Below are 17277 nucleotides of genomic sequence, written 5' to 3' on the forward strand. Positions count from 1 at the left end.
TCGGCTCGTTAATTTTGTTCGATAAGTTAACGAGCCAAACACGAACTAAGATGTGTTCGTTCGTGTTCGGCTCGTTTTTTGCTCGAAATACTATTGAGATGAACAAAGATTTATAATTTGCTCGTGTTCAGCTCATTAAGCAAACAAGCCGAACACAAACACACTTTTTGAGCTCGAAATATAAACGAGCCGAATAGGAGCGAGTCGTGTTCGGCTCATTTACACCCCTAACCATAACTTATGGATCAATATTTTCTAAACCCTAAACTCTAAACCTCAAGGAAACATTTTCAAACTATTGTAGCTGCCGCAAAAATAAGAAAAACCTAAATCTCAAAATTTATTTGGGTCATTTATATACATACCACCCAATTCTTATGTATTTACATTTCAAACATAAGACTTTATCTTTTATATTTATACCACGTAAATGCTTCATATCATACAAAGAAAACCACCAATTTTAACTTTCAAAAAGAGTGATACACAATTTCACGCATAAAGAAGAAAAAAAATTGTGTACTTAAGACGCACACAGAGCTGTGTACGTCAACAACCTACAAATAGATTACAGGGAGGGTATTGGAGGATTATATCTGCATTATACCCCCTATAACCTACTGTAACCTACAAATATATGAAAATAGAAGTGCAGAACTTACTAGAAGGTACAAATAAGTTACATGAAAGTTACGAAACGGTTATAACCTCTCAATACCCTCTCTATAACCTATTTGAGTTTATATATGTAAATCTTTCAATTTATTTTCAAAAATTATTTTAAAAAATATAACAAAATTTCTAACAGTGAAAAAGAAAAATATTAATAAACCTCCACAAACAAGATTTTCAAAAATAAGACTTATATTAAAGATTAGGAGCATGTTTCACGCATGAGAAGAAACACAGCCTATTGAGGAGGAGACAGAAGAGTGTTTGTTCAGTATGTAGGCACAGAGGGATCAGCCTTCAGAGCATATGCATGAATTCCACCTGACACGTTAAACACCCGCTTGAATCCCTACAAAATTATTACAAATAATTAAAAAAAAATTAAAAGAAAAATATAATTAATTAAGGATTAAAAGAGGTTTTATGATAGGACATAGTTAATTCTTTTACACATCCAGATCCACATGAATGTCACGCTATAGTTTGGTATGAAGTGTCAAAATAGCCCCCAGAGTGTTTATATGAGGTTATAGAAAAACCCGAGAATGAGAAAAAGTCCCAAGAGATGTACTATGAAGAAAATAAGGAGAATTGCACAAATGAAACCACACTCAAACCTGTCCACACTTTGGAACACTTCAGAATGCTCCTCTCGTCCCCTTTGCACGATAAAAATTGAAATTCAATATACATTAGTTGGCAAAACCGAAACTTTAAGTGGAGAATTGCTGAAATTCGATTAATGGCTCGAGGTGCCACGATAGTAGCGCAATGACGCCTCGAAGGGGCGTTGGGGGCTCTGACTTCTGAGCATTGCAATGTCGTGCTCTAGGTTTTTGAAGCTAGATCAGGCGCAACTACACTATCATTCGGGCGTTGGAACACTGCTAGCTCGACACTGCTTATAGAAAAAATTTATTTTTCTTTTCCAAATTGAAAAAAAAAATCCTTTTGGGAACACCTCCCATGAGCCTTGACAAACTCACTGACAAGCTTAATCGATGAAATTGAGCTTCCAGTGAATCATTGATTGACACAATCAAATTGAAAATAATAGCACCAGACTCTTTAAATTTGGCTGAAATAATCTTCCGTTCAGACCATTTCAATCCATATTTTAGTATCAGGACTAAATTGACACTTTCATAAACATAAGAACTAAAATGACTCGTGCAAAGAGTCAGAAACTATTTTGACACTTTTCTCATATGGTATGGTTAGAATAATAAGCATACAAGTCATCTTCTTAGTTAGGGTGGAGATTAGAAGATAAAAATGCAATTCTATCTTTGTTTATAATTACACCTGACATTTCATTCAAATGTAAGACTCATTTTTGAAATACAAAGAGAACGGGCTACGCAAACTCAGTTGCATATCAATTTCATTCATACCACAAAAAATATCACTTTTTTAACTAAAAAAAAAAAGTGAAATATTTATGGTGGTATTATGTAAAAAAATGAAGCTAATGTGCTAGATATGTAAATACGTAAAGGTAAATCTTCACAAAAACAACAAATAAAAAAAAAAAAAAAACCAAAAACAAGATTGAAGAGCAAACAGTCATACAGATCTCCATAACTTAGAGCAGAATCAAGCAAGAACATTCTGAAGATCATGAGAAGTAACAATGGCCTATAGTAATATTAAATAAAATAATTAATTTAGAAAAAAAAAATTAGCTTTACCTGTGTCTGCAACCACTTCGCAACCTGCAAGGATCTGGCGCCATGGTGACACTGGCAAAAGCAAAAAAGAGCGATGCAATTTTAGAGAAAGTGCGAAGTGTTTTGGTAAATAGGCGAAACCTATTCAAATACAAAGAGAGAAAGAGAACAGAACATAAAAGAAAGAAGGAAAATTTAGAAACAAATCACACAATCCGTAAGTATTGACATATCTACACCTAAATTTTTGTATGTAAGATTTACATACATAACACTTAATTCTTATGAATTAACATATTTAACACCAAAGCTTTAATTTTTACATATATGCCACCTTCCCTATACATGAAAATGTGTATTTCACTTTTAAAAAACTAAAAAATTTGGTATTTTTTTATGTGATATCAAAGATTTGGGTGTTATAAATGTAAAAAAGTAGAGTTTTGGTGTTAGATATGTAAATATAGGTATGTATGCAAATGCCCCTTTTTATAATTATATTTATAACACATTGGAGTTATAAATTTATGCATGAGAAGAAGTATTTCATTTTTGAAAGGTAAGTAATAGTGGAATATTTTTATGTCATATTAAAGATTTTAGTGTTGTGTGTTAGATATGTAAATATACAAGGATTCTGTGGGATGCATGTAGATGTCCTAAAAAGGTGGTATGCACGTAGAATAAAATTTGGAGCATTTACATACATACCACAAAAGGTAAGTAATAGTGTAATATTTTTATGTCATATTAAAGATTTTAGTGTTGGGTGTTAAATATGTAAATATATAAGGATTCTGTGGGATGCATGTAGCTGTCCTAAAAAAGTGGTATGCAGGTAGAATAAAATTTGGAGCATTTACATACATACCACCAAGTTCTTACGTATTTACACATCAGGCACCTGAACTTCGATTTCCACATTTATACCACCCAAATTTTTTATATCACATAAAAAATACTACTATTTTAACTCTTAAATAGTAGTATTACCCTTTTCATGCATAAGAAAAGGTGGTAATATATGTAAAAATTGATGTTTAGGTGTTAGATATGTAAATACAAAGTGAAATACCCTTTTCATGCATAAGAAAAGGTGGTATATATGTAAAAATTGATGTTTAGCTGTTAGATATGTAAATACACGATAAGCATGTAAATCTTCCCTAAAATTTATACTACACAGCTTAACAATAAGGCAGCAACTAACTGCACGAAAAGCATGTAAATCTTCCCTAAAATTTAAACTACACAGCTTAACAATAAGGCAGCAACTAACTGCAATGACACCTATAGAGAAAAAGTTGGCCCTACGAAGGATACAAAACCAGTGCTGATGTATTTACACTATAAAAAACTATACAATATGGCATAAGATATAATATGAGGAAATTTACATACATACCACACAACTCTTATGTATTTACATAGCAGACACCCAAAGTTTGATATTTACACTTATAAAACTCTGGTGTCATAAATCTCTACATGAAAAGATATATTTCACTTCTAAAACGATAGTTTTGTGATATTTTTTATGTGATGTCAAGAGATTAGAGTGGTATGCAAGCAAAAAATAATGTTTAGGTGTTGATATGTAAATACATAAAGAATGTGTGGTATTTATGTAAATTCCCCTACAATATAATGATGTGATTACTTATAAAGTAAGAACTAACCATCACATACGTATCCTTTTCTGGATCAAACTCATCAGTTATGACAGATCCCCATGTTCCAAACTGACGAAGAGGTAGAACCTTGAAGCCTGGCAGAGAAGCTTGAGCTCTGTCATTACAAAAGAAGGCCTTTTTAACATTTAATGTCTCATTAAGCACAAGACCATAATTCTGTAAAAAATCTTAAAAAATTATCTAATTAAATATCTCACACCTAAACTTTCATATTTACACACAGGGCACTCAAAATTTCAATATTATATCAAAAATAGCACCACTACAAGTTTTTTAAAGTGAAATACACCTTTTCATGCATAGATTTAAAGCACCAAAGATGATATATCACCTTATGGTTCTTTTGAAGTTTTGCTAGTAAATTGATTCCTTAAAACATAATTTTTAAAAGGGGGTATTTACATACATACCACACAATTCTTATATATTTATATATCTAACATCAAAACTTTTATATTTAAATTTATAACACCCAAAACTTTAACATCATATAAAAAATTCCACCATCATTAACTTTGTAAAATTGAAATATACCATTTCATGCATAGGTTTAAGATAAAAAAGTGAAATAAGTATAAATATCAAAATTTAGGTGTTAGATATTTAATTACACGAGAATTGTGGTATGTATGTAAATTTCTCTTTTTAGAATGCAGGAATGTGTAAGAAGGTCAATAAGAAAAGTTAGCATACACTTCCTCGTGTTCGCGGACATCGATCAATTGAGCTTCGTGAATAAATTTGGGATCTTGCATTTTCGAATGGAGATCCACCGGTTCAATATCTCCCAGCATAGATTCTTCCCTAGAGACGATGGAACGCACAAAACATATAGATTCTAAATAGACAAAATAATATCTAAGAGGGTCAATTGGGAACACATCCGTATTTTATTTATTTTTTGTTTTGCTTTGTTTATTTTTTTATTTAAAATGAAATATATTTGGTATGCTATAACATGCTTGATTATTTTTACAAACATTCAAAATAACTCTTAAATGCTTTGAGTGCTTTTAAAAATAAATTAATTTATTTTTTAAAATTAAAAGTACACTAAACAAATATATTTTCAAAATAAAAGCAAAAAATAAAAAATAAAAACAAAAAATAAAAGTGATCCCCAATAAGGCCGAAGTAGATCATTGTGGTGGTTGTGACGGTCGTGACACATACCTCTCAGAGAGCACTTCCAAAAGGTGCCACCCAAATTCAGTTTTACATCGCACAACTTTATTCAAAGATGCATCGAAGGCTGCTTTTTCAAACTCCGGCACCTAGCAAGAATTACAATACTTATTCGACAAATGATTCGAGAAAAATATCATCAAGGATAACATAACAAATACAATACTTCGGCCTCAAGTAGACCAATGTCGCTTAGGACTCCAACCGAAAGAATTATGTTATACTAAACACAGCATAAAGGTAAATAGAATCTGTTATTTCATTATTTTCATTACTAGACCGCGACGTGAAAACATGATAACATAACAAATACACCAAAATTCAAATCATGTGGCATAAGAAGGTCATATTTTTAAATATAAAATTCGACATAAAAGCAGATATCATACAAGCCATTATTTTATAATGTTGCAGCATTTCGCCATATTAGTGAAGTAAAAAGTCTAAAAGGATGATATGAGAAGCGGAAATATAACGAGGCATTTACATGCATACATGCACGACTCAAATTTTTAACTGACATCAAAAATACTATCATCAATACCGTTTAAAAAGTAAAATATATATTTTCATGCATAGATTTATGACACCAAAGTATTAGAAGTGTAAATATCAGACATCAGGTGTTAAATATGTAAAAACATAAGAATGATGTGGTGTGCATGTAAATTTCCCAAATATAATTTGTAAGTTTACAGAGATAGAAAGACATTCAACAAAGCTAAAATTTGGACAGCTGCCACGGCATACCAATTGCCCTCTGCGAACCCAACCAAGCATCCCACCATTATCTTTTGAAGGGCAAATTGAATATTCCACAGCCAAATCACTCAAATCCTCACCTGAAAAAATGAATTTCATTAGCTTCGGGGGACTTAAACACAGGATATATATCGATAGCCGATAAATGTTTAGATAATAAAACATGAGCTATCAACAAGAGCACCATTTCTTCCAATGTTAAAGTAAAAAATAGATCAATAAAGAATGCTAATACAACAAAGTAACAAGGCTATCATATATTTCAAACTGTTTCAATTTTCCGTAGATCGTGAAAAAGATAACATGGCGTTGTTATGCCTATGCTTAGTCCAAGGGCAAGTTCGTCTTTGTATGCCAAAGGGTAATTTAGCCTTTTATTATTACTATTGTTGAATATAAATAGACTTATTATGATTAGGGTTAGGTTTATGCATCTGATTGAGCTGTGAGTCTTAGGCTTATGTTTTAGGAGAGATTTCCTACCTCTCAAATTGTAGGAATTGGGAGAGATCACCTACCTCTCGAATCTTAGGTGCTTATCCTTCAATTTCTTGTTGAGTAGTTTGATTTAGTGAAAAAATATAGTGTTCGTCCAAATTTTTCTGGAAATGCGTGTTGATTTTGAGGTCAGATCGTATCAGGCGCCAACACAAAAAAACATCGTCAATTTTAGCATCAAAGATGAAGCTTGGATATCCATAGCATATGAAGCATGGTTTGGCCATTTTATCTCTGAATGCACTCTTTGTTCATGTTATTAGTTAGGATCCCAAATTTCAATCTCTTCATGTCTCTTTCTCGTCACAATTTTTTAACATTTTTAAGTCCTCAATCCTAAGAGGGTGTTTGGGTGCAGGAAGGATTTAATGTTAGTAGGATTTAGGAAATCCGGATTTATTAAATCCACCCCCTCGTTGAATTTATTAAATACAGACTTAACATGAATTGAAGGCAAAATCCAGACCATAAATCCACGGAACTTGTGTATTTTTTATGTTTGGCTGGATTTAGTAAATCCAATGAACAAATCTTGTTAACAGGGCGATACCAAACACCCCGTAAAAAATTTTGAAGGCTTGGTGGTATCTTGTGTAGATATTTTGGTGAGTGCAACTCTTTTAAGAAGCTATTGGAAAAAAGCAAGAGAAACATGCAATGGGAGAATATGCACACACACACACACACACATATATATATATAAGAAACATCCCAAACATACCTCGAGCAATCCGTTGTTGTAGCTCCAACAAAAGCTTAAGATCGTTCTCTCCAACAAGTAAATGTTGGACCAGAATCTCCTTATTCTGTCCTACACTACTACCAGCACTAAACATGACTGCCAATGACAAAATTAAAATAAATAAATAACATTATAGCATGTGTACTATTTAAAAAAAAAACAAATTTACAAAATATAACAATATAACAGCCATAATTACATTGTCATGCCAAAATAATTACTCACGTCCATCCACAAGAGCAAGAATATGAACTAATTCACTAGCAAATGTCACACATATATACAAGCATATCACAAAAAAATGGTATTATCCAAATCTAAGTGAAATCCATCCCACCATAAAGAGAATCCCCATATCTTTCAACCTTAGCAAATAAATCCTCTTAATATAATATATAAATAAAAGAATTAGAGAGAGAGAGAGACGATGAGCTAATAAGCTCTATGAATATGGAACCATCATGCTTGCATTGCATCAACATATTTCATCATGGTTTTAAGCAAAATGGTGAAATTTCACATTTATCCTAAATCAATATAATTTAAATTTTGCAACTAGTAACTACTTCTCACTTCCAACTAAAGATGTCATCATTTGTACCTCGACGACCTTCGTGCAATAACAACAAACTTCGAGCTCATATACCTCTTGATAGTGTCAATATTTGTGCAAACCCATTGATAGATTGTGATGAAGCGCTTCTCATTGGCGCTAATCATAAAGTTCCAACATAAATCTAATCACCCCATCCTCATCACCATCGACACCATTCGTAAAGCCATCCTCATAGCTTTAATCATTTAGAATAATATCTCCATCAAAGATAATGTTGAGTCCTATGACCTCCATTAATCCTTTCATTATCACTAGAACATGACAAACAAAAGTAGATCACAAGAGCAGCATGGCTCAATTGATGAACACGATATTGGGCGCACGAAGATCAGTCTGCAAACTCCAACAACATTGATTATTGTTTCTGGCGAACAAAAATATCAAATACCAAAGAACCCTAACAAAGGGAAAAAAAAAACACTTCTCCCTCATTTAAATCAAGCATCCAACAGACAAGACCGAACAAGAATTGCTCATAAAACACAACAAGGCGACAACTTTCGAAAGAAAACATCAATATTTTGCTCTCAAAAACTCACCAACCTTTGCCTTGAGACCTTGGATTGCTCTCCATCGAAGGCGCTCGGCCGGAGAAGGGGAAACGGGGAGAGATTAATGAAAATGGATTGTGTAGGGTTTTAGAGGAGATGCGTCTGATAAGGGAGGTAGGGGATGGGTTTGAAGAACCAAAGGAAGAGAAAGCTCTGCAGGAGAGCATTGAGAATCTGCTAGTGGAAACCAAAAGCTGGGAGCTGGAAGGAAGATTTGGAGCTCTGAGCCTGAACATGGCTTCTCCCTCTCTCAAGCAAGCGGCTTACTTGGGACATTTTTTAACATGAAAGAAAATTGTGTAAATTCCCACTCAATTATGACAAATTTGTATAAAATAAATATTATAATTGATATTTATGCACACTTTATCTCAACATAAATGAAATGATATTTAATTTACTCAAGTTTAAACATTTTTATATGATTAAATTCAATGAAATCTGTTCAAATTAAATTCAAAATTTAAAATGATAATTTCTTTTAATTTTTTTATAAGTACTATATATTATTCATCAATTGACCATTTATTATTTTTTATGGGGGTATTAACATGCATACCACCTAATCTCTAAGTATTTACATAGACGACAACCAAATTTTGCATTTTACATTTATACCACTAAACCTTTCATATAGCATAAAAAATATCATTATTTTATCTATCTTAAAAAAAATACACACATCTTCTTTTCTTGCATATAGAAGGCGACTTATATATATATCTATATATATATATATATATTAAAGTTTAATGTTTGATATGTAAATTCATAAGAAATGAGTAATATGTATGTAAATCTTCTTTTTTATATTATGTTTGTACTATGAAAGTACATAAGATTAAATTGGCTCCCTTGAATTTGAACTTAAACCATTATAAATTTAGAAGCATGTTAAAATAAACCATAAATGGGATAAAATGACCCAAAATTTATTCTATATGTTTTAAATAAATATAATATATAAATAATTAACCATAACTTAAATTGCACTCTTCTTAAAAATATAATTAATTAATTTAAATTATTCTAATCACATGTTAATGGATATTTAGATATATTTATTTATTTTATTGGGTGGACTATTTAATAGCTTTCATATTATTGACAAATGGAAAATATAAATGATAATAATTAAAAATGCAATTTTTTGAAAAAATTTTCACATTATTTATAATATTCCACATAAGATTAATTCAAGAATTATGAATATATTTTGTTTTTCTCATAAGAGCTGTAAATTAAAAAATTTTACAAAATGTTCTGATTTCTAATGTAGAGCTATGTTCGGAGTCCACTCATATACGATCACGTGGAGGTGACAGAAAAATAAAAAAAAATCATTTTAGCACAGGGAAATATTCCTCCTGTGGTATTTCATATTATTCAAGTGTTATTAAGGTAATATTCATGTGTTATTGTGTTATGAGAATATCCTCGGTGTTATAATAACACAATAACACATCAATACCACCACAATAACACCTGAATAACGTGGAATAACATATGAGAAATATTCACTTGTGTTATCGGGCCGGATCATAGAAAAGCGCGTGCGTTTTTTTGAAGCCACATGTCCGCATATGAGTGGACTCCGAACGTAGCTCTACGTTAGGAGTCCTGATGTAATAATTTTCCTTTATAAAAATAGGTTTATATGGCAAATAAGTGGAGCATTGATTAAAAAACCCACTATTTTCAAGCTGGCTGTGAAAATTTTAAATTAATGATTAGATTTCTGGAAAAAAAATTTAATTGAAGATTTAAATTCATAACACTTAATTCCTAAGTACTAACATATACCACACCTAAATTTTAACTGTTATATATATATTGTCACTTTTTTTAAGTTGAATGATGGTGTTTTTTGAGTGATATGAAAGATTTGAGTGGATTAAATTTAAAATAAAATTTAGATGTTAGACATGTAAATACATGAGAATTAGGGGTTATGTATATAAACTCCTCGAAAATAAAAGAGAATTGTAAAAAAATATTGAAATATAGGGCCCGTTTGGGGCAGTTTATATGTGCAGCGACGTTTTGAAAACGCCACCTTAATTTTTGTTTCGCGCGTTTGTGGGGCGTTTTTTCAAACTGCGTTTTCTAATTTGTACTGCCCACGTTGATCCTGCCTCCGTTGCTACAATCATTCCGCAGGTAAAAAATTCTCGTCTCCTCTCTTCGATCCTCCCTCCACTCCCTCCTCTGCCGAAAGCCTTCTTGGCTGTTGAATTTTACGGTGAATCTTGAAGTATTGATATGAGATGGCAAAAAAACTAGATCCACTTTGATTAGAATGATCAAAGCTGGGAAAGATATAGATCTGATGTTTTAACGAAAACATTTGAAGCATCGCGAATTCCCGTGTTGTTCATGATTTTTCGGTTAGGGTGGTGCTACTGGAAAAAAATTAGTGAGGAGGGTTTCATGAGAGCATATACAAACAAAATTGTTCTTTACGGATTTGTTAATATATGCTAAAAGACATTTTACCATATACTAACTTTAGAACAGATTTTAAAAGCAAAATTTTTCTTTGCGAATCTGTTCATATTAGGAGGGTTTCCTGAGGAAAAAATAGCAGTTACTTGGAAATTGGGAAATTGCACTGATGTGTTCGTGCGTACCTGAAAATTGGGAAATTACAGTCACTTGCTCTAATGTTCTTTGATATTTTCGTAGCTTGAATTTGAAAAGTTTCTTCATTGTCCCATTTTTGTAATTCATGAAGAGTTCGATGGAATGGAAATGATTTTAAGGAACACAATCTTCATTGCAATAATTTCTTGAACAAGATTCTACAAAAAAAAAATTTCAGGTATTTTGGGAAATTGTATCTTGAGTATGTGTTTCTTTTTTATGAACATTTTCTAGAGAACGTTAAGCTTGCTGGAGAGACTCTGAGCATCAATCTATTGACATTTGCATGAGCCATGTATTTATCTATTGCATTATTTTTACTGTTTAGCTTCATGTACTACAAGCAATCCTATTGTGAATGTTGAAGAATCAACAATTTACTCCTCTACTGCATAAGGTAGACAAGAAGTTTTTGCATACCCAATTATTGTCTTGTTTTAGCTTCATTGTACTCTAATAATGGTGATGTATTAAGGATTGTTTGTATATCTTCTGAATACTATTAATTTCATGCTAGCTCTTTTCTGTCACAGTCGATATGAGTAAAGAATTTGGATCATCTGCCATGTGGGATAAAGAGACCACCCTAATATTTTGTGATCTCTGCCTGAGGGAGGTCGAGGTGGGTAATATATCGACCACTTAGTTTAATAAAGAAGTTTGGTTGAATCTTATGACTAAATTCAAGGAAATGACCGGAATGGATTACGATCGGATGAAACTAAAAAACAAATGAGATCAATTAAAAAAAGATTGGAAATTTTGGAGAGCTCAAAAGGGGCTCAACCGGATTGGGTTGGGATCCAATGAAACGAAAAATTGATGCACCAGAAGAATGGTGGGCTGAGAAATTAGGGGTAAATGCATACGTCACTTTACTTGTTACATCGATTTACACATTGCAAAAATTCCTGCTAATGACTCCTCTATTCTGTTTCAGGTAGTGCCAGCAGCCAAAAAATTCAAATTTAGCGGCATTGATCCAATTTTAGAGGAAAAGTTTGATGGGATGTTCATCAATGTTGTCGCTACCGAATATCATGCTATTACCCCAACTGAGCAAGATTTTCCAGGTTTAACACAGGAGATGGAAACCGAACATATAGGTGAGTCGAAAGAAGGTCCCAGCCAAATCCACACGGATGTTCAATCCACTGGCGGGACAAAGCGTCCTAGAGTAGAAAAGAAGAAAGTTGGAGCCGCATTTGTCAGAGATTCCATAGAGTCGCTACTTGAACCCTTCAAAGCGAAGCGTGCACCACCAACACCAGTACCAACACCAAATGACTGCTCAATTCAGAAGTGTCTTCAAATCCTAAATACATATCTCGATGTTAAGGAAGACAAATCTATGTATTTAAAATGTGTGAAGTTGCTAGGGAACTCCACTCGTAGACAGTTCTTTGCGAATTTGGACCCAAAATGCGAATTTAGACCCAGAATTCCGACTTCCTTACTTGCGATCTTTCATGAATGATTGATTAGAGTTGAAATTAGGTTTTATTTTAGTATCGATCATTATAATAATTATGTGATGGACTATTTAATTTTATGTCTTCTTTTAGACTTTATGTGAATGTTTCTAAACAATAGATTTTATGTTTATGTATTGCTTTTACTCTTACTATAGTATCTTTCCTATTACTTTAAGTTAATGTTTAACATATTTAAGAAAATATCATTTACCACATTTTGTAGAATAGATGAAGAACAACTTAACCACAACTGCAAAGTCACTCTCGCCCTTATTTTGCTATACTACTACTATCATACATATGTTGATCGAACCCCATGTATGACATCAAGTCATATTGGAGATAGATGGGTCAGGGAGTTATTACGGGGCCACCCAACAAGATTTGCCACCATATTCCATATGATGAAAGAGTTATTTTTTTATCTGCTAAATGAATTTCAGAACATTCATGGATTACACAACTCATCAAGAATAACTGCCAGGGAAGTATTGGCAATTACCTTGTATATTTTATTCTAAAATGAATCATTTAGAGGAGTTATGGAGCGATTTCAACATTCCTCAGAAACCATTAGTAGATATTTTTTTGTTGGTTTGAATGTTCTTGTGAGTTTGACATACAAGATAGTAAAACCCGAGGACCCAATGTTTCAGTCCATTCCTTCACAAATTGCAAATGACCCTCGATACATGCAGTTCTTCAAGGTACTTTCCCAACATAAATTTCATTTTCAAGATTAAAAATATAGATATTAAATGGTTATGGGGTACTTCTGAACCACAGAACTATATTGGAGCTATTGACGGAACACGCGTCGATGCACAATTGTCTCCTGGAGAGAAGGTCGCTTACATAGGATGGTGTGGATCCCCAACACAAAATGTTATGGTCGTGTGTGATTTCAATAAGTGTTTTACCTTCTTGATGGTCGGATGGGACGGTAGTGCACACGATAGTCGTGTTTTCAAATTCGCTACTAGCAACTGAGCACATGAGTTCCCTTACCCACCTCCAGGTACGCATATTTGACAAATAAATTTCATTATGTACTCCAATATCTAAATAACATCGTGCAATAGGTAAGTACTACTTGGTCGACGCCGGATATCCCTTACAGAGGGGGGGTTCTTAAGCCGTATCAAGATACAAAGTATCATATCCCAGATTTTGAAAGATCAAGCGATGTTGCACGTGGCAAGAAAGAATTATTCAATAAACGACATTCATCATTGCGAGGCGTAATCGAACGATCATTCAGAGTGTGGAAGAAGAAATGGGTTATATTGCGTGATATGTCCACTTATTCATTTTCGAAGCAGGTCCAAATAGTAGTGGCCACCATGACACTACACAACTTTATTAGAAGGCATCCCTCAAGAAGTGATACAGAACTTGCCGAGCTTGAAGCATATTTAATGCAAAATCCCCCCAAAGCATTCGAGTTCCATGTGGGATCCACCATACCACAGCTTGAAATAAATTCACTTGAAACAAACACTAGAGATGATGAAGGGGCATCAGAAATGACTGCTTTGAGAGAGCGAATAGCGGACGACATTATCCAAACATGTTAAGTAATGTATTTTAAAGTTTAGCTAAACAATTACGTATGCTTGCTTATATGTTAAGTAATGGATTTACATAGTTTATGTTGATATTATGGGTAAGCATTTCTGTAAGCACTATCTGTTGGTAGTAACCATTTCTCTTAAGTTTGGTAACTATTACTTCTCTGTAGTTTTTTCCTACTAAGTCTGTTTGGTGTGGTAAATGCATAACAGGATAGTATTTCCTGCAGGGTTCAATTAGTATGAGTAAAGGTGAATTATGGATTTTTGTGGAAAGATGCTATTATGTAATAGTTACCCGGGCAAGCATTTGTGTGGCTGCTATTATATGGCAACATTTGTATGACTGCTATTATATGTTGTAACTGTTGCTATATATGTCAGGGTGTCCCAATTTTTTTTTTTTTTTTACCTTCAAATCATTTTTGTGTCTTATCTGATGTACCTGAAGCTCTTTGCGTTGCTGCCACCATTTATGTGTAGAAAGAAGACTGCAAGGGAGTAATACAGACTGAAGGTATTTATCTTCTTGTTTGCTTCCTATCACATATAAGCATTTAATTATGCAGATGAATACAAGTTATTATGATTAATTGGCTTTAAATAGAAATTTATATTAGAAATGCATTTTTTTTTAGCCATTATTTGTTGGTGAGGGGTGTGACCACCTCTGGAATAATATATCTTTGACATCACAATACAAGTTCTAATTAACTTTAACTTGTGAGGCTTATAACTTTGGTGTCAATTATTAAACAAAATGGTATTTGTCCATCTCGTGCAACTTGGTGTGGCATCTATTTGAGGGAGTTCTAGCTTTTTGAACCATCTTTATTTGGTCAATTTGTTCCTGCTACCTTATGATGTTTCCAATGAACCCCTTAACATGTACCTGTTCCAGTGAATAGTGCTTATTTCATTCAGCATTTTATTAGAAAAAATGTGTCATTTCTGTTTTATTACTTGACTGCATTAGAATGGTAATGTGGTAGAGTCTATGCAATTTTGCATTAAAATGGTTGGACATTTATTACTTTCCATTGAAGATTGGTTGGAGAGCGTGGTTGTGAGCACATATTACAACTTCAAATCCTCTCTTCTATGCTTTTCTGGAAATCGTGGTTTTCTGAAAATCTTGGCTTTTGGAAACTAATGAGGCTAAGCATGTACAAATTTCATTGAACATAAAGGGTGTTCCTCTCATTGCAGCTTGGATGAGCCATCTTCTTTTAGGACAACCGCTGCTTCTACGACACAATAGTTGTTACCATCCTTATTTTTCATGTGATAGGCGTTAGTTTGCCTGTAAAAGCAGTTTCTTATGTGGTTCTATTAAAGGCCATGTCAAATATGAATGCTTATCAATGTTTTCTCTTTTTTTAGGCTTTTTAAGCAAGATAAATATATTATTGAATAGTTAATTGCTTTATGAATGACATTGATAAGCTAATAATCATCAATCAGTTAGATATAACAGTTGTAGAACATTTCAGTTACTGATGACCATTCACTCATATTAACAGGATATAGAGGGTGTTCGACCATAAGTTTTGTCAAATTTGCAAAATGAATTTTGTTTCATTGTTAAGCGATATAGAAAAGATTCTGATAAAGACTGTAATTCATTGGAAACTACCAGGAGTCATGCGAAAATAGAATCGAATGGGGTGCTGGTACCTGTTGCTTTGATTTTGCTTCCTTCTCCAAAATGCGCACTGCACCAAAATGCACTACAGTTAATGAAATTATGCTATTGTTGATTTATTGGAATCTCTTTTGTTCCATTGTGCATATTTGCTGGATATAAATTTCATCTTTAAATCTGGGATGGAGCCTGTTGGGTCTCATTATAATACATGGCTGCTATATATTATATAATGAGCTGCAGCTGTGTTGTGATGGCTTCTCATAGTGCTGAAATTGATTGACTTCTCCATACTTCGGTAAGTATATTTTCAATATTTCCTCAATTTTTTTACTAATCTATTCTCTTTTTATTAACTGCAGGACGATTAGTTCTAGATATTCAGAGAAGTTCGGGCAAGTAATGTGTCAGTGCGGGTTACCGACCTTGCTACTCATGTCATGCCAGCCACATAGCTACGGGAGACAATTTTACAGGACAGGAGGATTACATTTACTTCAGGTGGGCCGACAGTATGCCTCTTTCTATGAAATCCCAACAGGACACCGCTGCTCGGAGTTTGTCGGTATCACAATTTCAGAACACCGCTCTTGGTTCTAGTGCTGTTTCTACGGTAGCCTATTCAGATAGGTTTGCTCTGGGTTCTGAAGTGTCAGAGCCGGGCAGCATTGTCCGTGATATGCTGCTACATTTTAAAGTCAACATTATATTTTTTTCCTTGTAATTTTAACATGTTATCTTTTCTTCTTTTTTGGGTATCATTATAGTAAATATTAGTGTGTTAAGTTGTATTTCACTTTTGTTTAGGTAACTGTGTTTCTGTGATGTGATCTGAAATGTTTAAGTGATAAAAATATTTTGTATTTTCATATCTTAACATTTGAACTTTAATTTTAAGAATATTTTGTATTTTCATGTCTTCAATCTTCACATTTATCTCCCATTTATGATTGCATCAAGAAAGTTGGTAAATTTTTAAAAAAAATTGCAAATAAGCTGTTTACAAAACGCACGAACCAAACAGCTAAACAACTAATCCAGAATAGGGACATATTGGTCATTTATCCAGAATCAACTGTTCTCAAAACGCACTAACCAAACAATCAGTCAGCTTATCTTGATTAGCTGCTCATCAACAGATTATTAGAATAAGCTGCTTATCAGCAGAAGTTGGATAAGTTGCAGCTGCCCTAAACAAACCCATAGTCTTGCATTCATTATAACATTCCTTTTTCATCTACTACACCATATTTTCAATACATGCATACCACACACTTATAATGTATTCATCGCACACAGTGTTCGGCTCTCGTCTTTCTTCCTTTAACTTTGGTCACGACTCGACGCAACAAAGAAATGCGATGATACTTTTCTTCCCTCGAGCGCAGTGCACGGTAAGAAAACATACAACACCTCTCCTTCCTCTGCTCTCTGACTATACGCATGAAAGCTCCCGCTTCTCGTGTCATTTTATAGAGCAAAAATTGATCACAAAAGGTCTCTCAAATAGAAAGTGAAAAAAGATGGGATACCAAATTGATCAAAATTTGATC

The 17277-nt window shown here is 33.2% G+C and overlaps 1 protein-coding gene and 1 long non-coding RNA gene across 3 annotated transcripts in view; one reads left to right on the top strand and one right to left on the bottom strand.

The window, feature by feature from the left end:
• Nucleotides 1–846: 846 nt before the first annotated feature.
• Nucleotides 847–8700, bottom strand: LOC110026680 (rhodanese-like/PpiC domain-containing protein 12, chloroplastic). 2 transcript variants are annotated; one of them, XM_020727718.1, is made up of 8 exons: nucleotides 8383–8700; nucleotides 7203–7319; nucleotides 5972–6063; nucleotides 5210–5310; nucleotides 4730–4840; nucleotides 4022–4130; nucleotides 2364–2414; nucleotides 847–1021 (listed from the first exon to the last, which is right to left on the bottom strand). In XM_020727718.1, the coding sequence occupies exons 1-8, from the start codon at nucleotides 8624–8626 to the stop codon at nucleotides 941–943; spliced, it is 906 nt and encodes a 301-aa protein (XP_020583377.1). In that variant the 5' UTR covers nucleotides 8627–8700; the 3' UTR covers nucleotides 847–940. The 2 variants fall into 2 exon arrangements, with proteins under 2 accessions (XP_020583377.1, XP_020583378.1); XM_020727719.1 differs by having other exon boundaries at nucleotides 8379–8446.
• Nucleotides 8701–14477: 5777 nt separating this feature from the next.
• The window catches only part of LOC110026705, a 12240-nt gene continuing 9440 nt past the window's right edge, over nucleotides 14478–17277 (top strand). The window contains exon 1 of the long non-coding RNA XR_002294242.1: nucleotides 14478–14596. This is a non-coding gene — a long non-coding RNA (uncharacterized LOC110026705). The remainder of the gene's footprint in view (nucleotides 14597–17277) is intronic.

Source organism: Phalaenopsis equestris, unplaced genomic scaffold (assembly GCF_001263595.1).
Source record: "Phalaenopsis equestris unplaced genomic scaffold, ASM126359v1 Scaffold000392, whole genome shotgun sequence".
NCBI lineage: Eukaryota > Viridiplantae > Streptophyta > Magnoliopsida > Asparagales > Orchidaceae > Phalaenopsis > Phalaenopsis equestris.